The following is a 17,680-nucleotide window of genomic DNA, read 5'->3' as shown; positions in this document are numbered from 1 at the left end:
AAGTTACTTGCAGGAGTGATAGATGCTTTAGTGGTATACAGCTATAGTTCTCTAAAAAGGCATTTGTGTGAAACAAATAATAAAAACAATGGAACACTTCCCATTTAYGCCATTATCAGATTTATATTATTCGGGTTGTTAGATGTAATTTCAGAAGTAACCATCTTTGGAACATTTATCCTTCAGTAAAGACTGACAAAGAAAAAGGCCTTAATCTGAAATATCTGAAGAAAGTGTCTTTGTTARCTTTGGAAAAGATTTCAGGGTGTCTGGATATATCTTGTAGTTTTGATCAGGTCGTCTGTAGTCCAAGTGATCTGAACTATTGTTAAAACCAGCACARTCTGTGTGTGCATGTGTAGATGCAAATTATTCTCTCTAGGTGCATCTCATATCCCTAGATATTTCTCATTCTTAAGACAATTTGAATCCTAAAGCATATTTGTACATCTCACAATTAATCACTATTCACTTTAGGAAAATAAAGCCATTTCTAAATGTCTTTTTTCATCCTAACTCTTTAAATGAGTAGTCTAAAAACTCTAATTGGTAGTCTAGACAGTATTAAACTATCTCTAAACTCTTAAGAACTGTCCACAGTGATGTCTCTCTGCTACAAGATGACAGCAATGGGTGCTGAAGAAGGATTTAAATGCCTGAAACTTGGTTTCCAGTTATATTAATTGGTCTAATAACAATTTAAAAACAAATCATCTACTGGTGAACCTTGCTTCTGTAACAGCAATAATTTGAACGTGGTCCTGATTCATATCTACTTTGACTTCTTTTTTGATATGTTTAAATTCTGTCAAGGAACCGTTACAAATGTTTTGTTTCTTAGTATTTGCAGCATCTCTCAGTAGAATATGTCTCTTTAAAATRTTTATCTGGCTCTGCTAAGCTGCTAGTAACAACCTTATGGTAAGGGGTCATGAGAGCTCTTGGCATTTTGAATGCTGTTGATTTAGATCATAAAGCATGATGAAACATTTAATTTTCATCTAGGCATTGTCACTGTGTTTATTCCAGACCCTCCTGATATTTCTGCACATATGGTCTTTTTATTTCTCCTGGAAAAATGGCTCTTACTCTGTCAAGGAGGAGTAATTATAATAATTGATAATAGAGAGCTTGGTGAAAGGCCACTTTTAATGCTTTTGAGTCCTAAAGAGTGATTCATCAGAAATTACAATTCTGGGGAATATATGGGCAAAGTCCATGTAAGTCATATGGCAGATGCCAGCTGCCCTTGCTTCACTGGGCATCCCATATTATATGTACCACATTTCTGCAGATGAACAAGCATCCTCCTGCATGTCCTAAGCCAACCTTTTTGCTCTTTCCATTGCGTCACTACCCAGCTGCTCCCAGGAGCACACACTCAATCTGCCCTAGTCTCACAGGGCTCTTACAAGGAGAGAGGACTCCCCGTTACAAACGGACACTGCCCACCTTTGGTCTTGCGTACACCTACTGCAGCATTGCCAAACAGGTGGCAGCTTTCTCCAGCTTAGCTGTGGTGGGGGGCCCAAGGTGCTGGGCAGCCCAGAGGTACTCTCTCTCTTTAGTTCCTCCAAAGCTTCAACAGGAAGGAGAGAGCAGGGCCCCTCTGCAGGGCAGTGACTTGGCCCACTGGAGCAGAGCTGGCCTTCGTTCTGCAAGATGTGGAGCAGCAATTAGTTCTCAAAGGCTAGGGCTATTATCCTGAAATGTATCTGTTATCAACTGCTTAATAGGGATCCAAGCAGGAATAGCCAGTTCTGCAGAACCTCCTCAGCCTGAGCCCAGCCTTGTGTGTATGCATTTCAGTAGAGCTGCCTTGCATAAGCACTGTTGTCTTGATCCCATCCCACCTGTCCCAGCCAAAGACGTCTATAAGACAGTCTTCCTTTTTGGCCTCTTTGAACGCAGCTCCTGTTTATGAGAAACATAGGGCGTCTATGTCAAGTAACATAGCTCAGTTTAATTCTCCAGGATGCTAATGTTCCCTTCTACCTCCTACAGAAAAGCCTGACCTGGACTGGCATTTGACATTATGATCCTCAATCTCCTTTGATCATCAATAATTTGACAGTACTTATTTTCAAGGAGAAGGTTCTGGCTCCCCAGATAGAGCAACTGTATATTGAACAAACATCTGCATAAAGCATTGTTGTCRTTTTCAGCAAACAGATCTCAGAAATGTTCTGCCATGGCAGCTGTGTCTGTATGTTTGAGCTCTTCATCTCTACTTCCTTGCAGCAGCAGAGCTAGAATGACCTCTCTGTTCCTTTTTCAGTCTTTGGCAAAAGACTGAAAAGATTTCAGCATAAGCGGGTTCTCATCTCGTAAAAAATATCAGTTGATTTTAAAGATAGTATTTTCTGAATCACAGTTTAGCAGTAGATTTTCAAACACCTCATGAATAATACATGAAAAGGGAAAGAAGGCAGTTTAAGAAATATAGATAAAAAAATAAACTAGCAGCTGTTAAATATTGTAGCAGTCATCATTACATCTAGAAGTCATCTGCCATCTAAAAAGAATATTTAAGCTTACATTTTATGTAGAATGGAAATGACATTTGGTTTAATCTTGTCAGAATGAGATCTATTGGAATCTCYGTGAGCTCAACATTTTATACCATCTTTTGGCTGTGCCATTTGCCTCAATAAAATGCAATTAATAAACTCAGTGTATAAAGATGTAATTTGCAGCTTAGATGGTAAAAATATCTTAAAATCTGTGAAGAAACTATGCGACAGATGTATCAGTGACTGCTAAAACCTGAGACTTTCTATTTTTTAAACAACATCATATGTCATGTATTCAACAGCTTGCCGGTGCCTTTGTTCTTTGACATAAAATAAAKATCATTAAAAGAAAGTCTTGCAGACAGACTATATGTAAATATTCTGTGTATACATGTGTGTGTTAAATATTACATAAAATTGTATTGTCTAGAGACTAGGAATGGAAATAATCCTCTGCCTGGGCACAAGGGATCAATTTATCTCCTGTTTGGCCCCATCTGTGATGCAGAATGCTGTTGCATTAATCRGAGATCTAAACTTAGAATGAATCCTGCAGAAAAATAATATTTCTCTTTTATATTTGTCATAAGAACTTAGTTTAAGAAAGGCACCTTGCTTATTTTTGCTTTTGTTTTTCCCAAGGAGGCTTGGGTGAATTTTCTGAGCAAACAAAATGGCACTAATGTTCACAGCCCTCACTGGAGATGCTGTTTCCAGGACACGTGCTAAGTACAGCTAACTCAAGGGACTGTCATTCAGTTCTGTTAGGTCAGTTAACATAGAGATTCCTCTGTGACTCTACTCCACTTATCTCCTATCTATTTGGTCAGGTCTATGCAATATGTTGGCGCCATAACTGGCTGATACATAACTGCTCAGAAACTCTGATGTTTTAAAATATTTCCTTAGGCTTGGTAAGTGGGAATCTTCACATTTACCTACTGAAAAGGGTAGTTAAGATCCTGTACTTGAAGTGTTCTTGGAAGGAAGGGTGAGAAAAGAAAGAGTATAAAATGCAGGAAATTCAAAACTAATCTTGTACAGCCTGGACAAATGAAGTTTCTCAGTTTTCCAATGGTAATCGGAAAAGCCTTGGGATGGATAAATGGACGAGTTTTTAATCTTCAGATAAAGATCGGAGTCTTTCATACAGTTGAGAAAACTAATGTAGCCTCCTACACAGCCTTGTCCAGGCAAGAGGTACTTGTGGGTTTGTTCACATATGCAACAGATGTACAGGAGGATGCTTGCATCTCTGTTTAGACATTTTAACACCAGTTCCCTTAGTTTCTTCCAGGAAGCTTGTTTAGCAGGCTCAAGGGTATGGTTGTARCTGTATTTGTTAGTGGTGAATTTTATGAGAAATTTATTTCAAATTAAGTGTTAAGTGTTCGGCGTGTGCCTAGACCCCTTCGTAGGCCAGAAACAAAGGACTCCAGAAGGACTATGGTCATGCCTGGTTGTGGTGATATCCACAGATTCTGGATTGCTTATTAGCCACCTTTAAATAAAGGCAACAGCTAGGTTTATATTCATGTTGATCAGACAGACAAACAGTCAAACAAAGGCATCACTGGTAGAACAGAGGACTCAGACTGTGCCASAGGAAGGAACAAGCCGGGAGAGACTGAGCTTCGAATAGGTTCAAAAGTCAAACTGGGCTTCATTCAAGGTAACAATTTGCTAGTGAGCAGGAAAACGGTAGGAATTCCTGATGGCTGGGTATAGCAACTRTAGTTTGAGTGGGCAGGAGATTGAAATGTAGGTTTTAAGAATGATGAAATGGGTTTGAGAAAAACCCTTTATTGTATGGCTATAAAGAAAAAGATGCATCTAATTTTAAAACTGAATAAATTGAAAAGGTTTAGACATTAACTAAACAAATAAGTAGAAGAGATTCAATCYTCAAGCCTTGTGTCTCTGGCTAAGAAACAAAGCCATGCTTATACTGGCTGTCATCACAGAAAAGTGAATGCTGAGAAATCTGGCAGGAGTGGCAGAATAACAGAACAAGACACAGGATAAATGAACAACGGAGCATTGCGTTTGTGTGCGTATGGCAGAGGATGTATAAAGAGGAAAACAGGACCAAGGACAGACAAATCAGACATGCAGTCATGATTTCTAGASGCAGAGTAATGCCAGGCAGGGGTGTGATAGGAGTTATCACAAGTGTAGTTGTGCTGGCAGAAGGTTCCACTCTGCCCTTGTGCAGGAAGGGAGGGGAGGAATGGAAGAGGATTGATGGTCACTGTACAGTGAAAAGCACAACTGACAGTAAAACAGCAAGGCCACTCAAAACCTTTTCTCAGTGTACTGCAAAGGCATTGCTGCAGAAGCCAAGTGTTCCTAATGCACACAAACCTGAAAGGTGGATGGGAACACTCGTGGAAAAAACATTTTTGAGGAAGTAAGATGAAAGCCAGGGAGAGTAAGATAGCAGGGAAACCTGTGTAACCTGTGCAGTTGGAAAGATCTGTGAGGAAAGATATGATGCAATCCTGCAGCTTCAGCAGAAAGTTAATCAGAATAGTATAATTGTCTTTTCCTGATTCTTTAGTTCAGAAAAATACACTTTATGTAAGCAGCCTGGAGCTAGCTTACATAGATACAACTCAACAGACTTGACCTTTACTTTTTTTTTTTTTTTCTCTCACAGCCTTCTCCTCCAAACCCTTCTCCCCATGTTTGGTGCTCATAACTTGATGGAACAGACCCAGGAGAATGTGTTGAGTGAGTCTGTCCGTCTGCCTGCCTCAGGCTGTCTCGGTAGCACGGTGCTCAGCCCAGAGAGGAGCAGGTTTGGGAAGATCCCTTTAGAAAGTGGAACTTCTGCTTGAAGGAGGAATTGAGAAGTATCTCGGGGAACAGGGACTAGGAGCCCCCGGCGACCCCAGTCCCGCCAGAGCCTGGGGGAAGCTGGTCCCTGTGCKTCCCCCCCCTCCCCCGGGATGCATTCCCCAGCGCCGTTTGAGGCCGCTCAGCGCTATAAATGCCATTTGCATGGGGATAGGATGTAACAAGTGCTGTAAATCACTGACGGCAGAGTGAACTCCTCCAGGGGCAGACACGGTGGAGCCGAGCCTCCTCGAGCTGTGGCAATGTGTGAACGGTATCTTTTGTAGAGGGGGAGGACTGATGGCAATTAGATGATACTTATCTGGCCCTTTGATGTGTATTTACACAAACAACGTTTTCCTCCGGGACCTGTGGTATAAAGGAGGGGATGTGCTCCCCAGCACCCTCCTTCCCTGCAGCTCCGAGACAAGACAGGATGACCAAGGCCCCTTTCTCTGTGGAGTGGCTGTCCCAAAGCAGCCAGGCCCCCCGGAACCCCCCCGACGGTGCCCCGCGCCGAGCCGCGGGGCCCCGGCCCGACTCCGGCTCCAGCCTCGGCCTGACCGAGCGGAGCGGGAAGGAGGGCGCCGGTCCGCGGGCCGGGAGAGGCGGCAGGAGCCGGGAGCGCCCGGCGGGCCCCGCCGCTGCAGGTAACCGCGACACCCGCCCCGTCGGGGCATGGCGGGGCAGCCGTGGTTGGGGGGCAGGAGGGAAGGGCCTTATGCCCCCACGGAAGGGGSCTGGACCTGTGCCGAGGTCTGCCGCAGATTTCCCGGGGAAGGGGCGTCTGGCCCCGTTTCCTCTCGCCCTGGATGGGGCAGCGAGCCCCGCTCGCCCCCAAAGCCCAGGGAGAGGGGAAGGAGGTGGGCGGGCGGACACCCCACGGCCCAGGGCTTGGCTGAGCTCTTCCTCCTTCGCCCCGTCCGCAGGAGCAGGCGAGCGGGCGTGGGGAGCGGGGCAGCCCGCGGCGACGGCGGAGCCCGAGAGCCCCGGCCCCGAGGAGCAGGGCGGCCGCGGCGGCCGGCGGCTGCGCACGGCCTTCAGCGCCGAGCAGATCAGCACCCTGGAGAGCTCCTTCCAGCGGCACCAGTACCTGGGGGCCGCCGAGCGGCGCAAGCTGGCCGGCAGGATGCAGCTCTCGGAGGTGCAGGTGAGCGGCGTGGGGTGGAGTGGGGAAGGGATGGGCGGATGGGATGGGATGGGATGGGATGATGGGGTGGGATGGGATGGGATGGGACGGGACGGGATGATGGGATCGGCGCCCCCGGGGGAAAAGTTGTGACTTCATCTCTCCTCACCTCCCACAACCCTCTAGATTAAGACCTGGTTCCAGAACCGCCGGATGAAGCTGAAGCGGCAGCTGCAGGAGCTGAGGCCGGAGCCTTTCTGCAGCCCTYCTCTCCCTTACGGACCTCAGAGCGGGCTTGTGCCCTTGCCCCTGGCCTACGCGGCGCTGCCGCCGCCACTGCCCCGGCAGGAGGCCGCTCCTGGCGGCTTCGCCTTGGCGGCGCTGCCGGCGCAGGCCGTGGACCTCAGCAGCGCCTGCCGGGCGCAGCCCCCAGGGTTTTGGGCAGCGCCCTGCTTTGTAGGGTTCCGGGATCCCAGAGCCTTCCTGCTGGGCGTCTGACCCGCTGGCATGGACTGTGACTGAGGAGGATTTGCACTAATGCCAGCGATGTGGGCCGCCCTGGTCTGTAACTGCCTGGTGGAGCTGCGGTGAGGCACAGAGAGAGAGATTTTACAGAGACTGGACAGTCTGGGTCATGGACTTCAGGCCCCTGTGTTTATAGGCAACTGTGTAAAATGCAGACATGGTGTGGCCGATTTTACTACAAATGGAATCTCTTAATAAACCCAAACACTTTCCAGCTTTCACCTGAATTCCTTCCACAAGGATTGCACAGCTGCTTATCCTGCCCTGACAGAGACCTCCTCCCTGTGAAAGGAAGAACAGGCTCCTTAATCCCTAGATCTGTTCTGGCTCTAGTGGGAAATCTGGATAATCTTTCATTTGCTGACTGTAAGAAAACTGTGAATTTCCCATTGTCCCCTAAATCAGGAGATGCTCCACCCCTCCAGGTACCTCCCAGGTGGCACTTCCTACGGTGGGACCATGTCTTTAAGCTGATATGTGGATGCATCTTGAATTAGTTACTAATATGAAATATTAGGCTTCTTAGAGCAGATGGATCCTTTCTCTTGGATCCCTTTAAATACCATATGRTACATAATTTTAAGATCTAAAAAGCTACCTCCTAAATTAAGTGTTATGAAAGCCTCTCCTCAATAGCTTTGGGGGGGGGAGTCAGTGGATTAATAAGCACCTCTCTCCTAAGTAGGCCTTTGAGRGAGCTAGCCTTGCAATTCTGTATCAACAGTAGAGTCCCAAAAAAATATTATCTTGGCATCTCACATGCACCTAACAGGGTGTGAGTGATTATCAAAATAAAYGCAACTATCTGAAGCTAGGCCTTTTGAAGGAGCTAGCCTTGCAATTCCTTATCAACAGTAGAGTCCCCAAAAAATATTATCTTGGTGTCTCATAGATATGAGGGAATGAGTGATTATCAAAATATATGCAAMTATCCAAAGCTGTTTGTTTAAATAAATGGCAATCTGGTTAATTAGCATAGTGCTATGTATTTTTTATTTGAATAATGCTCAAAAAACTAATGATTGAAAATGTCCTAATTTCAGGCTAGGGTAAGGGCTGTGAGAACTGATCCTTGAGTGATGTAAGATGTCATAAATCTTTTCAAGTCAATTGTGAAGTGACATGAAAAGAGCCATAAAAAATTCCATCAGTTTAGAATCAGTCTCCGGGGTTATTAAAAAACTTCCGGTGCATTTGCAGTCTGGGCTCATACAATGAGTTGTTTGAAGGTTCTCTGTCAGTCATCCCYGAATGCACCTACTTTGTTTTTTATGCAGGGGCCAGACTTTTGTCTGGCAACGCTTGTCTGGTACACAGCAACATTATCTGCTCTGATTTTCTGAGTAGCTGTCACATGCAGAAGTCAAGGGTTATGTTGTAATCCTTGTTGTAGCTTTCTATCCTTTCGGAATTTTAATACTTGCTTGCATTTATACAATTAATGCAACTCTGTTTTGAAGGAATTTCGGAAATGTAACAAGGGTGCAGCTGCTATTTATCGTGTTTAGATCCTTGCAGAAGTATGGTGCAGTTTGATATTAATTTGTTGTCAAAAAATAAAATTTCCCACTGCAGATTGTCTTATTTCTCAAATTCAGCTGAATGACTATGTTAACTAAAACAACTATACTGATCCAAAGGAGAGGGGAAATCTGAAATTCTGTCTCTGTCTATCTTTCAAATGTAATCAAGGACTAAGATCTTTCCAAAAGAACTTTGTAATGGCAGATAGTTTTTCTAATGCAGCCACATTTTGTGGATAGCTAGACGGAMAAAGTCAGCTAATTTCGCAATTTACTCGGAGTGGGGGGGGAAGTCTGAAATATGGAATCGACTTGGCTGTCCCTTTCCGAGGGGACGGTGGTGGAGGTGACTCTCCACTGTGGCCGCCGAGGAGGGCCCCCACCGCTCCCCCAGATGCTGTATTTACCCTGTACATCAGCCCCTCGTGCTCCGATCCCGGAGCCGACGGTACCGGGATGGGGGGCCGAACCCCCCGATGAGGCTGGCCTGCCCCACGCCAGATGGGGTGGGGAGAAGCACCTCCGCTGGCCCCGGCGGAGGCGAGGAAGAGGTGAAAAGGCTTGAGAGGAAGAAGCGAGCACTCGCCCCAGGGAGGGGAACTTGCTTGTGGRCCGAGGGGACACGGCTGCAGGTGTCGGTCCTGCTAGTGCAGGCGGGAGCCGAGCTGCCCGGGGTGAACGGGGCGCCCCGTCCCGGGTCGTGCGAGCTGCTGAGCGAGGGAGAAGCCGGGCTCTGCTTGAAAAGGTGCTAATCATCGCTTAGCATAATGACTGCGTGGCCACCTGTATAGTCAACAAGCGCACGCAGCGTCTTGGCACTGTTTGGGCAGCGCTAGCTTGCAAATATTGTCCCGTTCCCCGAGATTTGCTCAGGAGAACAAGAGAGGTGATGCTCGCTTGGCATCTGACACCTAGAGGTATCAGATTCCTCTGAACAGATACTCATCTGAGAACTCCCATTTAATACAGCAGAAAAATGTATTTTTCTCGAGAGTGACAACTACATTCGAAAGGTATTGAAGATGTACGTGAAATAATTTTWGCTAAACTAGTCCTAAAATTCTGTTTTCAAGCGTGGTTGCAAGTTTTCCCTTTGATCGAGGAAGAAGAAAAGAAAAAAACAGACACCCCTTCATGTTTTATTCCTATACGTTTGAACTTCCCATCTACGATGGSAGCATCGCCCCGTCAGCAATAAACTCGTGTTAGTCCCGGCGCGGGACCCCCGTGCGTTGGCAAGTGGCCGGARTAACGCGACCCTGGTCTGGCACCGCACACGCTACTCGCTCCGGGGCTGAAAGAAATAATGTCCCCGATCAGCGGCCGGGCAGAAAACCTCCTGGGCTTTCCACCGGCGTATTTGAGATCCTCCTCCGCTTTTTAACACTCCGCTTTGTGCCTTTAATCGTATCACAGTAACCATCAGAGCCGGAATGTGCTCGGGCAAGACAAAGCGCTGTCTGCGAGTCAGCTGCAAATGGAAAAGCCGGGTCGATTAGCCGGGGAGGAGCAGTTTAAYGCTGGCGCAGTGAAACCGCGGGAGCACCCGGCTCTCGGGAAGCGGCTGTATAACCCGCAAAGGGGGCTCCCTGCGGAGGGAGAGGCGGAGGGAAGAGAAACTGGCCGCAGCACTAACTTCAAAGCCGCTCTCCCCGGCAGGGTGTGCGCGGAGGGGGCGAAGCGTGATTGAGTTAGCGCAGCAGCGGTGGCCCGGAGCCGTCTGCAGCCCGCGCCCGCCCGCCCGGCCCGGTTTGGCGAGGGCGGCCAACAGGGGCACAGGACTGGGGTCCGGAGGTTTGGCCCCCAGCAGCTCCCAGACACGGTGGAGCCACTCCAGGGACCTGTTTACAAACCAGGTGAAGTTATTCCGCGTTGTGTGCTAATCGGGAGAGATCTCACACTGCCAGACCATTAGATCTAATTGCAGCCCATTATCTCTTTCTTTGATACGCAATTAGATGACAATTAACTTGATAAATCCCACCGGAGGGAGGGGAGAAAGGACTTTCAGCTCACACAGACTTTGCTAGTTTTCCTTTCTGGTTATCCTTTAAGCTCCTAGGTCTCGACCCATTTTTTGGTGGTATTTAGTAGGGGACATAAACCCGGCAGCTCTTTGGTATTCAGGTAGGATAAGTGTTTTCATTTTCATTTCAACACTTGGCTATTCTGCCTGGGCAATTCTGAACAACTGTGGAGGTGTCATAAGTCCTCGGGCAACGTGGTGATGGTGTGCATAAGAATTCAAAAGATGACTTTGTTTCGATTTAACTCGTGTTTAACTTATCTAGGTGATTTGCCGATTAGTTGAACAAAGAACTGGATGAGGTTTCCCTGATAAATCGTTTTTAACGCAAATCGCGTGTTTGCTCCCACAGCTCTCGGAGAGGAATATGTGGGCTCGCAGCATGAGAGCTTGGAGGGGAGAGGGTGTAGCATTAGCGAGTGAGTCAGTAGCATTTGTTATTTATTGTGTGTGAGCCAGTATTGTTCCCGCGGGCGAAGGAGCGACTGGGTGATGGCCCTGTTAGTGTTCACGGGTACTTCAAACAGAAAAGCAGCTATTCAGAAACGATCAATCTCGCTGATGCCTAATTGACTATCTAATAGCGCCTATCAGGACATGAAAGGCCGCGCTCAATAACCTAGTTAGCATTTCTAAAGGGAAGCAGGGAACGGTACAAACAGCCATCAGTTGGCTCCTYGGCCGCCCCGGTGCGGGGGCGGCGGTGCGCAGCGGAGCGGCGGCCCCGGCCCCAGGCAGCAGCTCCCCGCTCGCCTCGACCACAGTGAACCTGGGCATCCCCGACTGGAAAGTGTCTGATCCTTCAGCCCTGAGWCGAGTCGAGATGAGCCACAGAAAGGAATAAACTTACTTTTCCGCGTTTCTTTTTTTTTGTTTGTTTGTTTTTTGAAAATCCTTTTCGGTCTATAATTTTGTTTGCCCGCTTCTTCCAGTTTCTCTCAGTTAGTCGTGTCGAGCTGCAGCGGTCCTGCTCATTCTTGCTCTTTCTTTGTGTACCAAGTGCCCCAAAAAACATTCCCGTTCTGAGCTAGAGAGAGAAATCTAGAATTTGTCCCTGAAAGTCTTGTAACTTAGCATAAAAACGCTGTTCTGTCCTGATTACCTTAGTCATAATTCTCACATCCCGATGTTAATCGCTATACCCTATATTTTAAGGGTATTATATTGAGTTTTAAGTGTTTTAAAGGTTTCTTGACGCAGGCATGTTTTTCCTACAGTTACAAGATTTACATACCAATGCAGAGCAATGAGTATTTTGAAATGTGACTTGGAGGAATGAGCTCACCGTATTCTAAATATAAATAATGCAGGGGAAACATGTATGTATTATGTATCATCCTACAGTATTCTCAAGTTCTGGGCATACAGAACTCTAATGTTAAAAAAGAAAAATCCCTAGAAACTTGTGACTTGTTCAAATAAATTTAATTTTGATCTTGGGTATAAATCAAGTACTATGAAAATGGGGGGCAGGAGATTAATGTCTCCTGTAAACACTATGTTCCTTTAGGAGGAGGAGATGACTTAACTGCAGTAAGGGAGCCTCTATTCACCAGGGATCATCAAAGTTTTGAAGTTTGTCAAGTTCCCACTTCTTTCTGATGAGAATTGCAACAGCCACTTAACACCTGCCACCCCCTTTCCATCTGTTTCAGGGTTTTTATGGTCTATAGATATAGCTAAATGCATTTGGGGAGGGGGAGAGTGGGATTTTAGGGCCCAGTATAAATGTCTTACAAAAGAAAATACATTTTTTATTATGTATTTATTTATTTTATAACAGCCACAGTTTTCACTGACTTTCAGCAAGAGCAAGTTTAACCAGGGAAAGGCGGTGAGTGTCTTTTTACTTTGCTAATAGCTGATGACAGTAATGCTGCAACTTGGGACCTGTGAGTAACTATACATCACTTACAAAGTGCACTTACCAAATCACATCACAGTTCAATCACTTGGGGAGCTGCTGGAAGGATGAAGTGAGAGCAAGGATGAAAAACAGTGATTCAAAAGCCCTCTGAACAAAAGCCTTACTGTGTTGGAGAAGTAGGGACACTGTGGTGCCCAGGAGGCTTTGGTCCTTATGAATCATAACTGGAATAAGCAGGAAGGGGACAGGTCAGCAGCTGCTTCCCTGTGTCCCTGCTTGAATGACAAGGGAGCTGGCAGCAGCTGTTCAGGGTCACTAACTATTTCTATAAGATATGCATAAACATAAATGCACATGCTAGTCTCCTTGGGCATGGCACTGAGCAGAGCTGTTTTGTCTCCTGCCTGTTTAATTTTGGAAGGAAGGATGAAGCGCATCTCCCTAGGTCATGCATTCGTGTGCTTTGCTGTCATCCCAGAAGACATGGCACTGCATAGTCTGGCATGGGCCTCATMCTGCCAGAGGAGCAGGGGGGAAGGCCCCTTTGCAGGCAGCAGGGAAGAGTACTCTGTTTGCTGGGAGGTATGTTCAGTTGAGGAGCTTCTGAGTCTCATTGGTGTCCAGGCATGGGGCCTGGAACTATAGGGAAAGGCCCAGAGCAACCCAATCCCATGGGCTGTGGGGGTTTGGCAGCAAGTTTGCATCGATCTAGTGCTTCACCCATCCCTGGAGCTGGGCTAAGTCAGTGCAGCCCTTGTGGGGTCAGAGTGGTCGGTGGTGTGCTGTGCACTCCCGTAGCTGACAAATAACACTAGAAACGGCAAAAAGGGGTGTCACAAACATGGTTTTCAGCCTTGTTCTCAAAAAAAAGTTTGGGAGTTTTGAGAAGAGTTATTGGGTAGGGATTTTCCTTATTTATTTTACATGTTATGTCTGGGAACTGATAGCATTGATCTACTCTTAGGGAGGAGGGGAGGGAAAAAAAAAAAAAAAAAAAGCCCCAGCCCATTAGGCCAAGCTTTATTGTATGCATTTCTTTCAGTTATGAGTCCCAGCAGGAGCCCCGAGGAGCTTAGCAGAAGTTCAGATCCTGCCCATGCGTTGACCTAGTTACCGGGATGGCCATTCGCTTCCTCGGGTTGTTAGAAAGCATCAGGCACTGACTCTGAGATCCAAGGCGTGTTGTAGCTGCTTTTTCCCGGAGTGGCTGAAGGCCGGTGCAAGTTAGACGCAGGAGCAGCCTGGAGCCGGGCTCCGCCGCAGGGATGCGCCCTTCTCCAGCCGCCGCTCGTTTTGCTCGCTGCGAGGAGAGCTTTGCTTTGGGGAGTGGATAAAGGGGGGGGGGGATGTCCCTCACGGTGTCCTTCCTGCATTACAAAGGCGCAGCCATCGGCATGTGTATTGGGGATAGTTTGAAGTTGATGAGGTGCGAGCTACCCTGCTCACTTGGTGCTTTGATCACTAAACTCCTCGGGAGATCGGTTACACTTTCTGGCTAGACAAGCGGCGCCAAGTTCAAGCTGAGAGGGTCCTCGGCCCCTCTAACCCCCCAAGCCGCCGATAGTCCCCCACGGTGAGGGCTCAGGACCGGCGATAGAGACTTGGTGGTAGCAGCGCCTGTGGCTGTTCCCAGGCCGTCCGGTCCCGCGGCTCCCCTGAGGTGCGGAGCCCGTCGGCGGGGGCCGGTTTGGGGCATCTTTGCTCACCGCTGGACCCCGCAGCGGGAAGCGGCGCGGGCAAAACCCCGCTGTTACCGGCACCGCCGGTATCTCTACACGCCTCGTCGCGGGGCCGGGCCTGCCCGTGCCCTGCCCTGCGGGGGAGAGGGGCAGGTTTGCACTTCAAGGGGGTCCCCGGCCCCGCAGACATGCTGGAGCCAGCGGCTGCAGGCATTTGCCAGACGTGTGAACTCTCCTCCTCGCTGGCAGCTGTTACCTGCGCTCCGTCCCCGCTTTGATGTGGCTTCACACTTGCAAACGAGCCCGCCCGGGCCCGCAGCGCCCATATAAGAGCGGGCCGAGCTCGCCGGCCCTAGCCCCTTTCCGCCATGAGCCGGGCTGAGCTGAAGGCCCACGGGCTGCGGCCCCACATCTGCTGCGCGCCCCCTCCCCGCGCCCCCACGGCCCTCGGCAGCGCCCCGCTGCTGCCCCGAGCCGAGCCCCGGCGGGCGGCGGCGGCGCGGCCCGGGCAGCCGGCGGGCGGTAGCGAGCCCTGCGCGGGGGAGCGCAGCGGCTCCCGGGAGCCCCCCGCCCCGTCGGAGCCAGGTGGGTGAGGAGAGGCCGGCGGCGGGGTGGGGGGCGCCGGCCCTGCAAGGCGGGACCTCGCCCGGGCGGGAGGTAGGGGGGCGGCGGTAGCCCCCCTCCCACTGCCCCAGGCCCAGGGTGAGGCCTCACGCTACTGCCCCCTCTGCAGCCCCCGACAGCGGCTGGCTCAGCGCCGACGAGTCCTCGGGCTATGAGAGCGAGAGCGCGGAGCGTGGCGCGGCGGARCCCCGCGGGCGGCAGCGCCGGGCGCGCACCGCCTTCAGCGCGGCGCAGCTAGGGGGCCTGGAGGAGACCTTCCGCCGGCGGCGCTACCTGGGCGGCGCGGAGCGGAGGCAGCTGGCGGCCGCCCTGCACCTCTCAGAGACCCAGGTGGGCCCGGGGGGGGCCTCTGCGCCCCGGACGGGCGTTGTGCTGTCTCTGGCTGGGGGCGGGGAGGTACTTCCTACCGGGGGAGGCGTCATGGGTGCTTTCCCCCCTTGTTTGTTTATGGTTTATGTTTCTGTGGGAGCAGCCGCGCCTCGTTGCGCAGCTGTTTGGTTTGCGGTAGCGCTGCAGACCTTGCAGAGGTTGTATATAGTCTTAAAGGCTGGAAGTGGTTCACCTAAAATCGCTGGGCAGGGAACCAGGCACCCCGTCCTCCCTAGGCAGCCGCCTGCCCTCCTCTGCCCTCGGTAGCCAGGGCGCGTCCAGCCGTATCGAGTCAAACGCAGCAAAATGATTCTGGCAGCGGCGCTACAGCTGTTCACGGTTTGCATGTCATATTTTAGGTGAAATTCCTGATCTTCGTCTCCCTTCCTCTCACACTCCCTTCGCCCCTTTTTATTACTCAGATCAAAACCTGGTTTCAGAACCGGAGGATGAAGCTGAAGAGGCAGGTCCAGGAGCGCCAGCACCGCCYGCCGCCCGCCACCTCGCTCTGCAGCTGCGCCCCGGGGGCGCCGCCCGGCGCCGGCCGCTGCCCGCCGGGGCCGCCCCGGGGGCTCCTGCCGCTGCTCCCCGGCGCCGCGCTGCCGCTTGGCTTCCCCTTCCCCGGGTGCGATGCGCCGCGAAGCACCTACCGCCTCATGGCAAACGAGCTGCCCTACTACCATCAACACTTTCTTTCGCATCCGTCTTTCCATCCGGTTATTCAGAACAGAGCGGACAGGCAGCACCATCCCGTGTATGCGTTATCGTGAAAGCAAGGGAGGAAAACCTGTGTGCTGTAACTTCTTTTGTGCTGCTACTTCTTCCTTTGTGCTCGGAACTTGTCTGGTCTGGAATGTGTGTGTTTTATTATATTAAGTTAAATATGAAGAGTAATTTTATATTCGTACGAATTAATATTAAAATTTATCAGATGTGATGCTGCTGTTAATCATTTTTAGTTTAATATCCCACCGTGTTAAAAGTCGTTAATGTGTATAATATTGGTAGTCTAGTTGCTTCCTTTGATTTCGGGATATGATAAAGAATATTTTGCTCCAGATTGTTATCTAGGCACTTTTGAAATCTCTGAAATTACACTGTAGCCTCAAGGAGAGCCATGATGTGCTTGCAGCTTCTGTGCCCCCAGCCATTGGTACCTGCAGCTGTTGAAAGGGAACTTGGGAGGGAGGAGAAGAAAAGCAGTGGCAGAAAACTTGTTTTTGCCAAATATCCCACYGTATAGGACAAAACTATTAAGTGAAACACTAACTGAAATTGAGTTGTTAAGAAACTGGTTTATGTTGCATATATTGTATCCTATTGCACATATCCACATACTCTGTTATGTGAAAAACGGACACCCGTTTAGACTCTGGCATGTGAACTCTATGAAGTTGCACTGAAAGTGCATTGTAAAAGACTCTGGTCACCAGAACTCCCTTTTTGATGCACGTATGGGGAATGGGGTTACATGTTTTAATATATCTTATCTGACCTTGCCATACCTTTGCTGAAAGGTGCAGTCCTACTTTCTTGAGTGCTTTGGGGAGTCTGGTCCTTACCAGTTGCATTATGCAGTGCTTTTGGCTGTGGGCATTCTCCAGGTATGCCACGGGAAGGAGGATAAGCTGCTCAGTGAACTTCTATTCTAAATATTTATCACTTTACTGCTTTGCACTTCCAGCGCATCTTTCACCTGAAAGCCTCAACAGTGTTAATCTGGTATAACTCTAAACGGTGATTAAATAGAGCCTTCGGTATGGAATTTTAAATAGGCTTACAATTATCAAAGTCAGTACCTTGTAAAAGATTTAAGAGCATAATTGTGTTCTTCTGTTCATGGCCACGCTATCTAGATGAGATTCTAATCTTCCAGTTTAGTTCTTTGATTCACCACTAATGTCCATGATAACTCCGTACTTTGAGACATCTAGACATTTTTAGGGGGGAGGGGTAAACGGATGCTTTCAGGAGAAGAAATATCTAAATGGAGCAGCTCAAGTTTTTGTTCTAATCCTGAAATTTGTTAAAAGTTCCTCATTATGAAAGGTGTGGTAGTTCTTGCTGGGAACAGTTTTCAGTCCTTTAATGAAAAGGTTTGGTTGGCATTTTTTATTTCTTGTTCATTTACTTCTTTAATGAAGTTTCTTTAATCTAAAAGTTCTTCTAAGTGCACTTAAAAACTAGCATAGTTGCATTGTAGTCTAAATTTCCCTCCTCCACTCTCCAATCCAGGCAATCCAAGAAGACATCACAGTTTCGATTTAATAGCCTTGAGGCGTCTCACTTGTGGAAGGGGAAAAGAGAATTTTCTCTAATTAAGCCATTTGAACCTAGATGCTGTCTTAACTCTAACAGGGTCTAGTTTGCCGTGTTGGAAGTTTGCTGATTGTTGGGGGGGGGCAAGAGAGAGTGAGAACAGGGATGGGAATTGCAGGCTGCCCTCTCCTAAATAGCTATGTATTCTTTTCCTCAAATTGTAGTCTTGTGTTCAAAGTGACTGAAAAATGCACGATTTTGTCCCTTCAGTTCCCTAGCCAGAGCATCTCGGAGCAGTGGTGTCCTGGTGTGGCACTGAGACTGTAGC

At 48.7% G+C, this 17,680-nt stretch overlaps 2 protein-coding genes across 2 annotated transcripts; both read left to right on the top strand.

Moving 5' to 3' along the window:
- Positions 1-5,787: 5,787 nt before the first annotated feature.
- On the top strand, positions 5,788-6,978 carry LOC146600351 (uncharacterized). The gene is made up of 3 exons (XM_085325469.1): positions 5,788-6,001; positions 6,281-6,501; positions 6,667-6,978. The coding sequence occupies exons 1-3, from the start codon at positions 5,788-5,790 to the stop codon at positions 6,976-6,978; spliced, it is 747 nt and encodes a 248-aa protein (XP_085181595.1).
- Positions 6,979-14,453: 7,475 nt separating this feature from the next.
- Positions 14,454-15,863, top strand: LOC146600350 (homeobox protein vent1-like). The gene is made up of 3 exons (XM_085325545.1): positions 14,454-14,685; positions 14,834-15,054; positions 15,516-15,863. Exons 1-3 carry the CDS (start codon positions 14,469-14,471, stop codon positions 15,861-15,863), a joined length of 786 nt encoding a protein of 261 aa, XP_085181671.1. The 5' UTR covers positions 14,454-14,468.
- The last annotated feature ends 1,817 nt before the right edge of the window (positions 15,864-17,680 follow it).

The sequence above is a fragment of the Rhea americana genome, unplaced genomic scaffold (genome assembly GCF_003343005.1).
Source record: "Rhea americana isolate MKP2758 unplaced genomic scaffold, rheAme1 scaffold_122, whole genome shotgun sequence".
Lineage (NCBI taxonomy): Eukaryota > Metazoa > Chordata > Aves > Rheiformes > Rheidae > Rhea > Rhea americana.
This window is presented reverse-complemented; position numbering and strand designations above follow the sequence as displayed.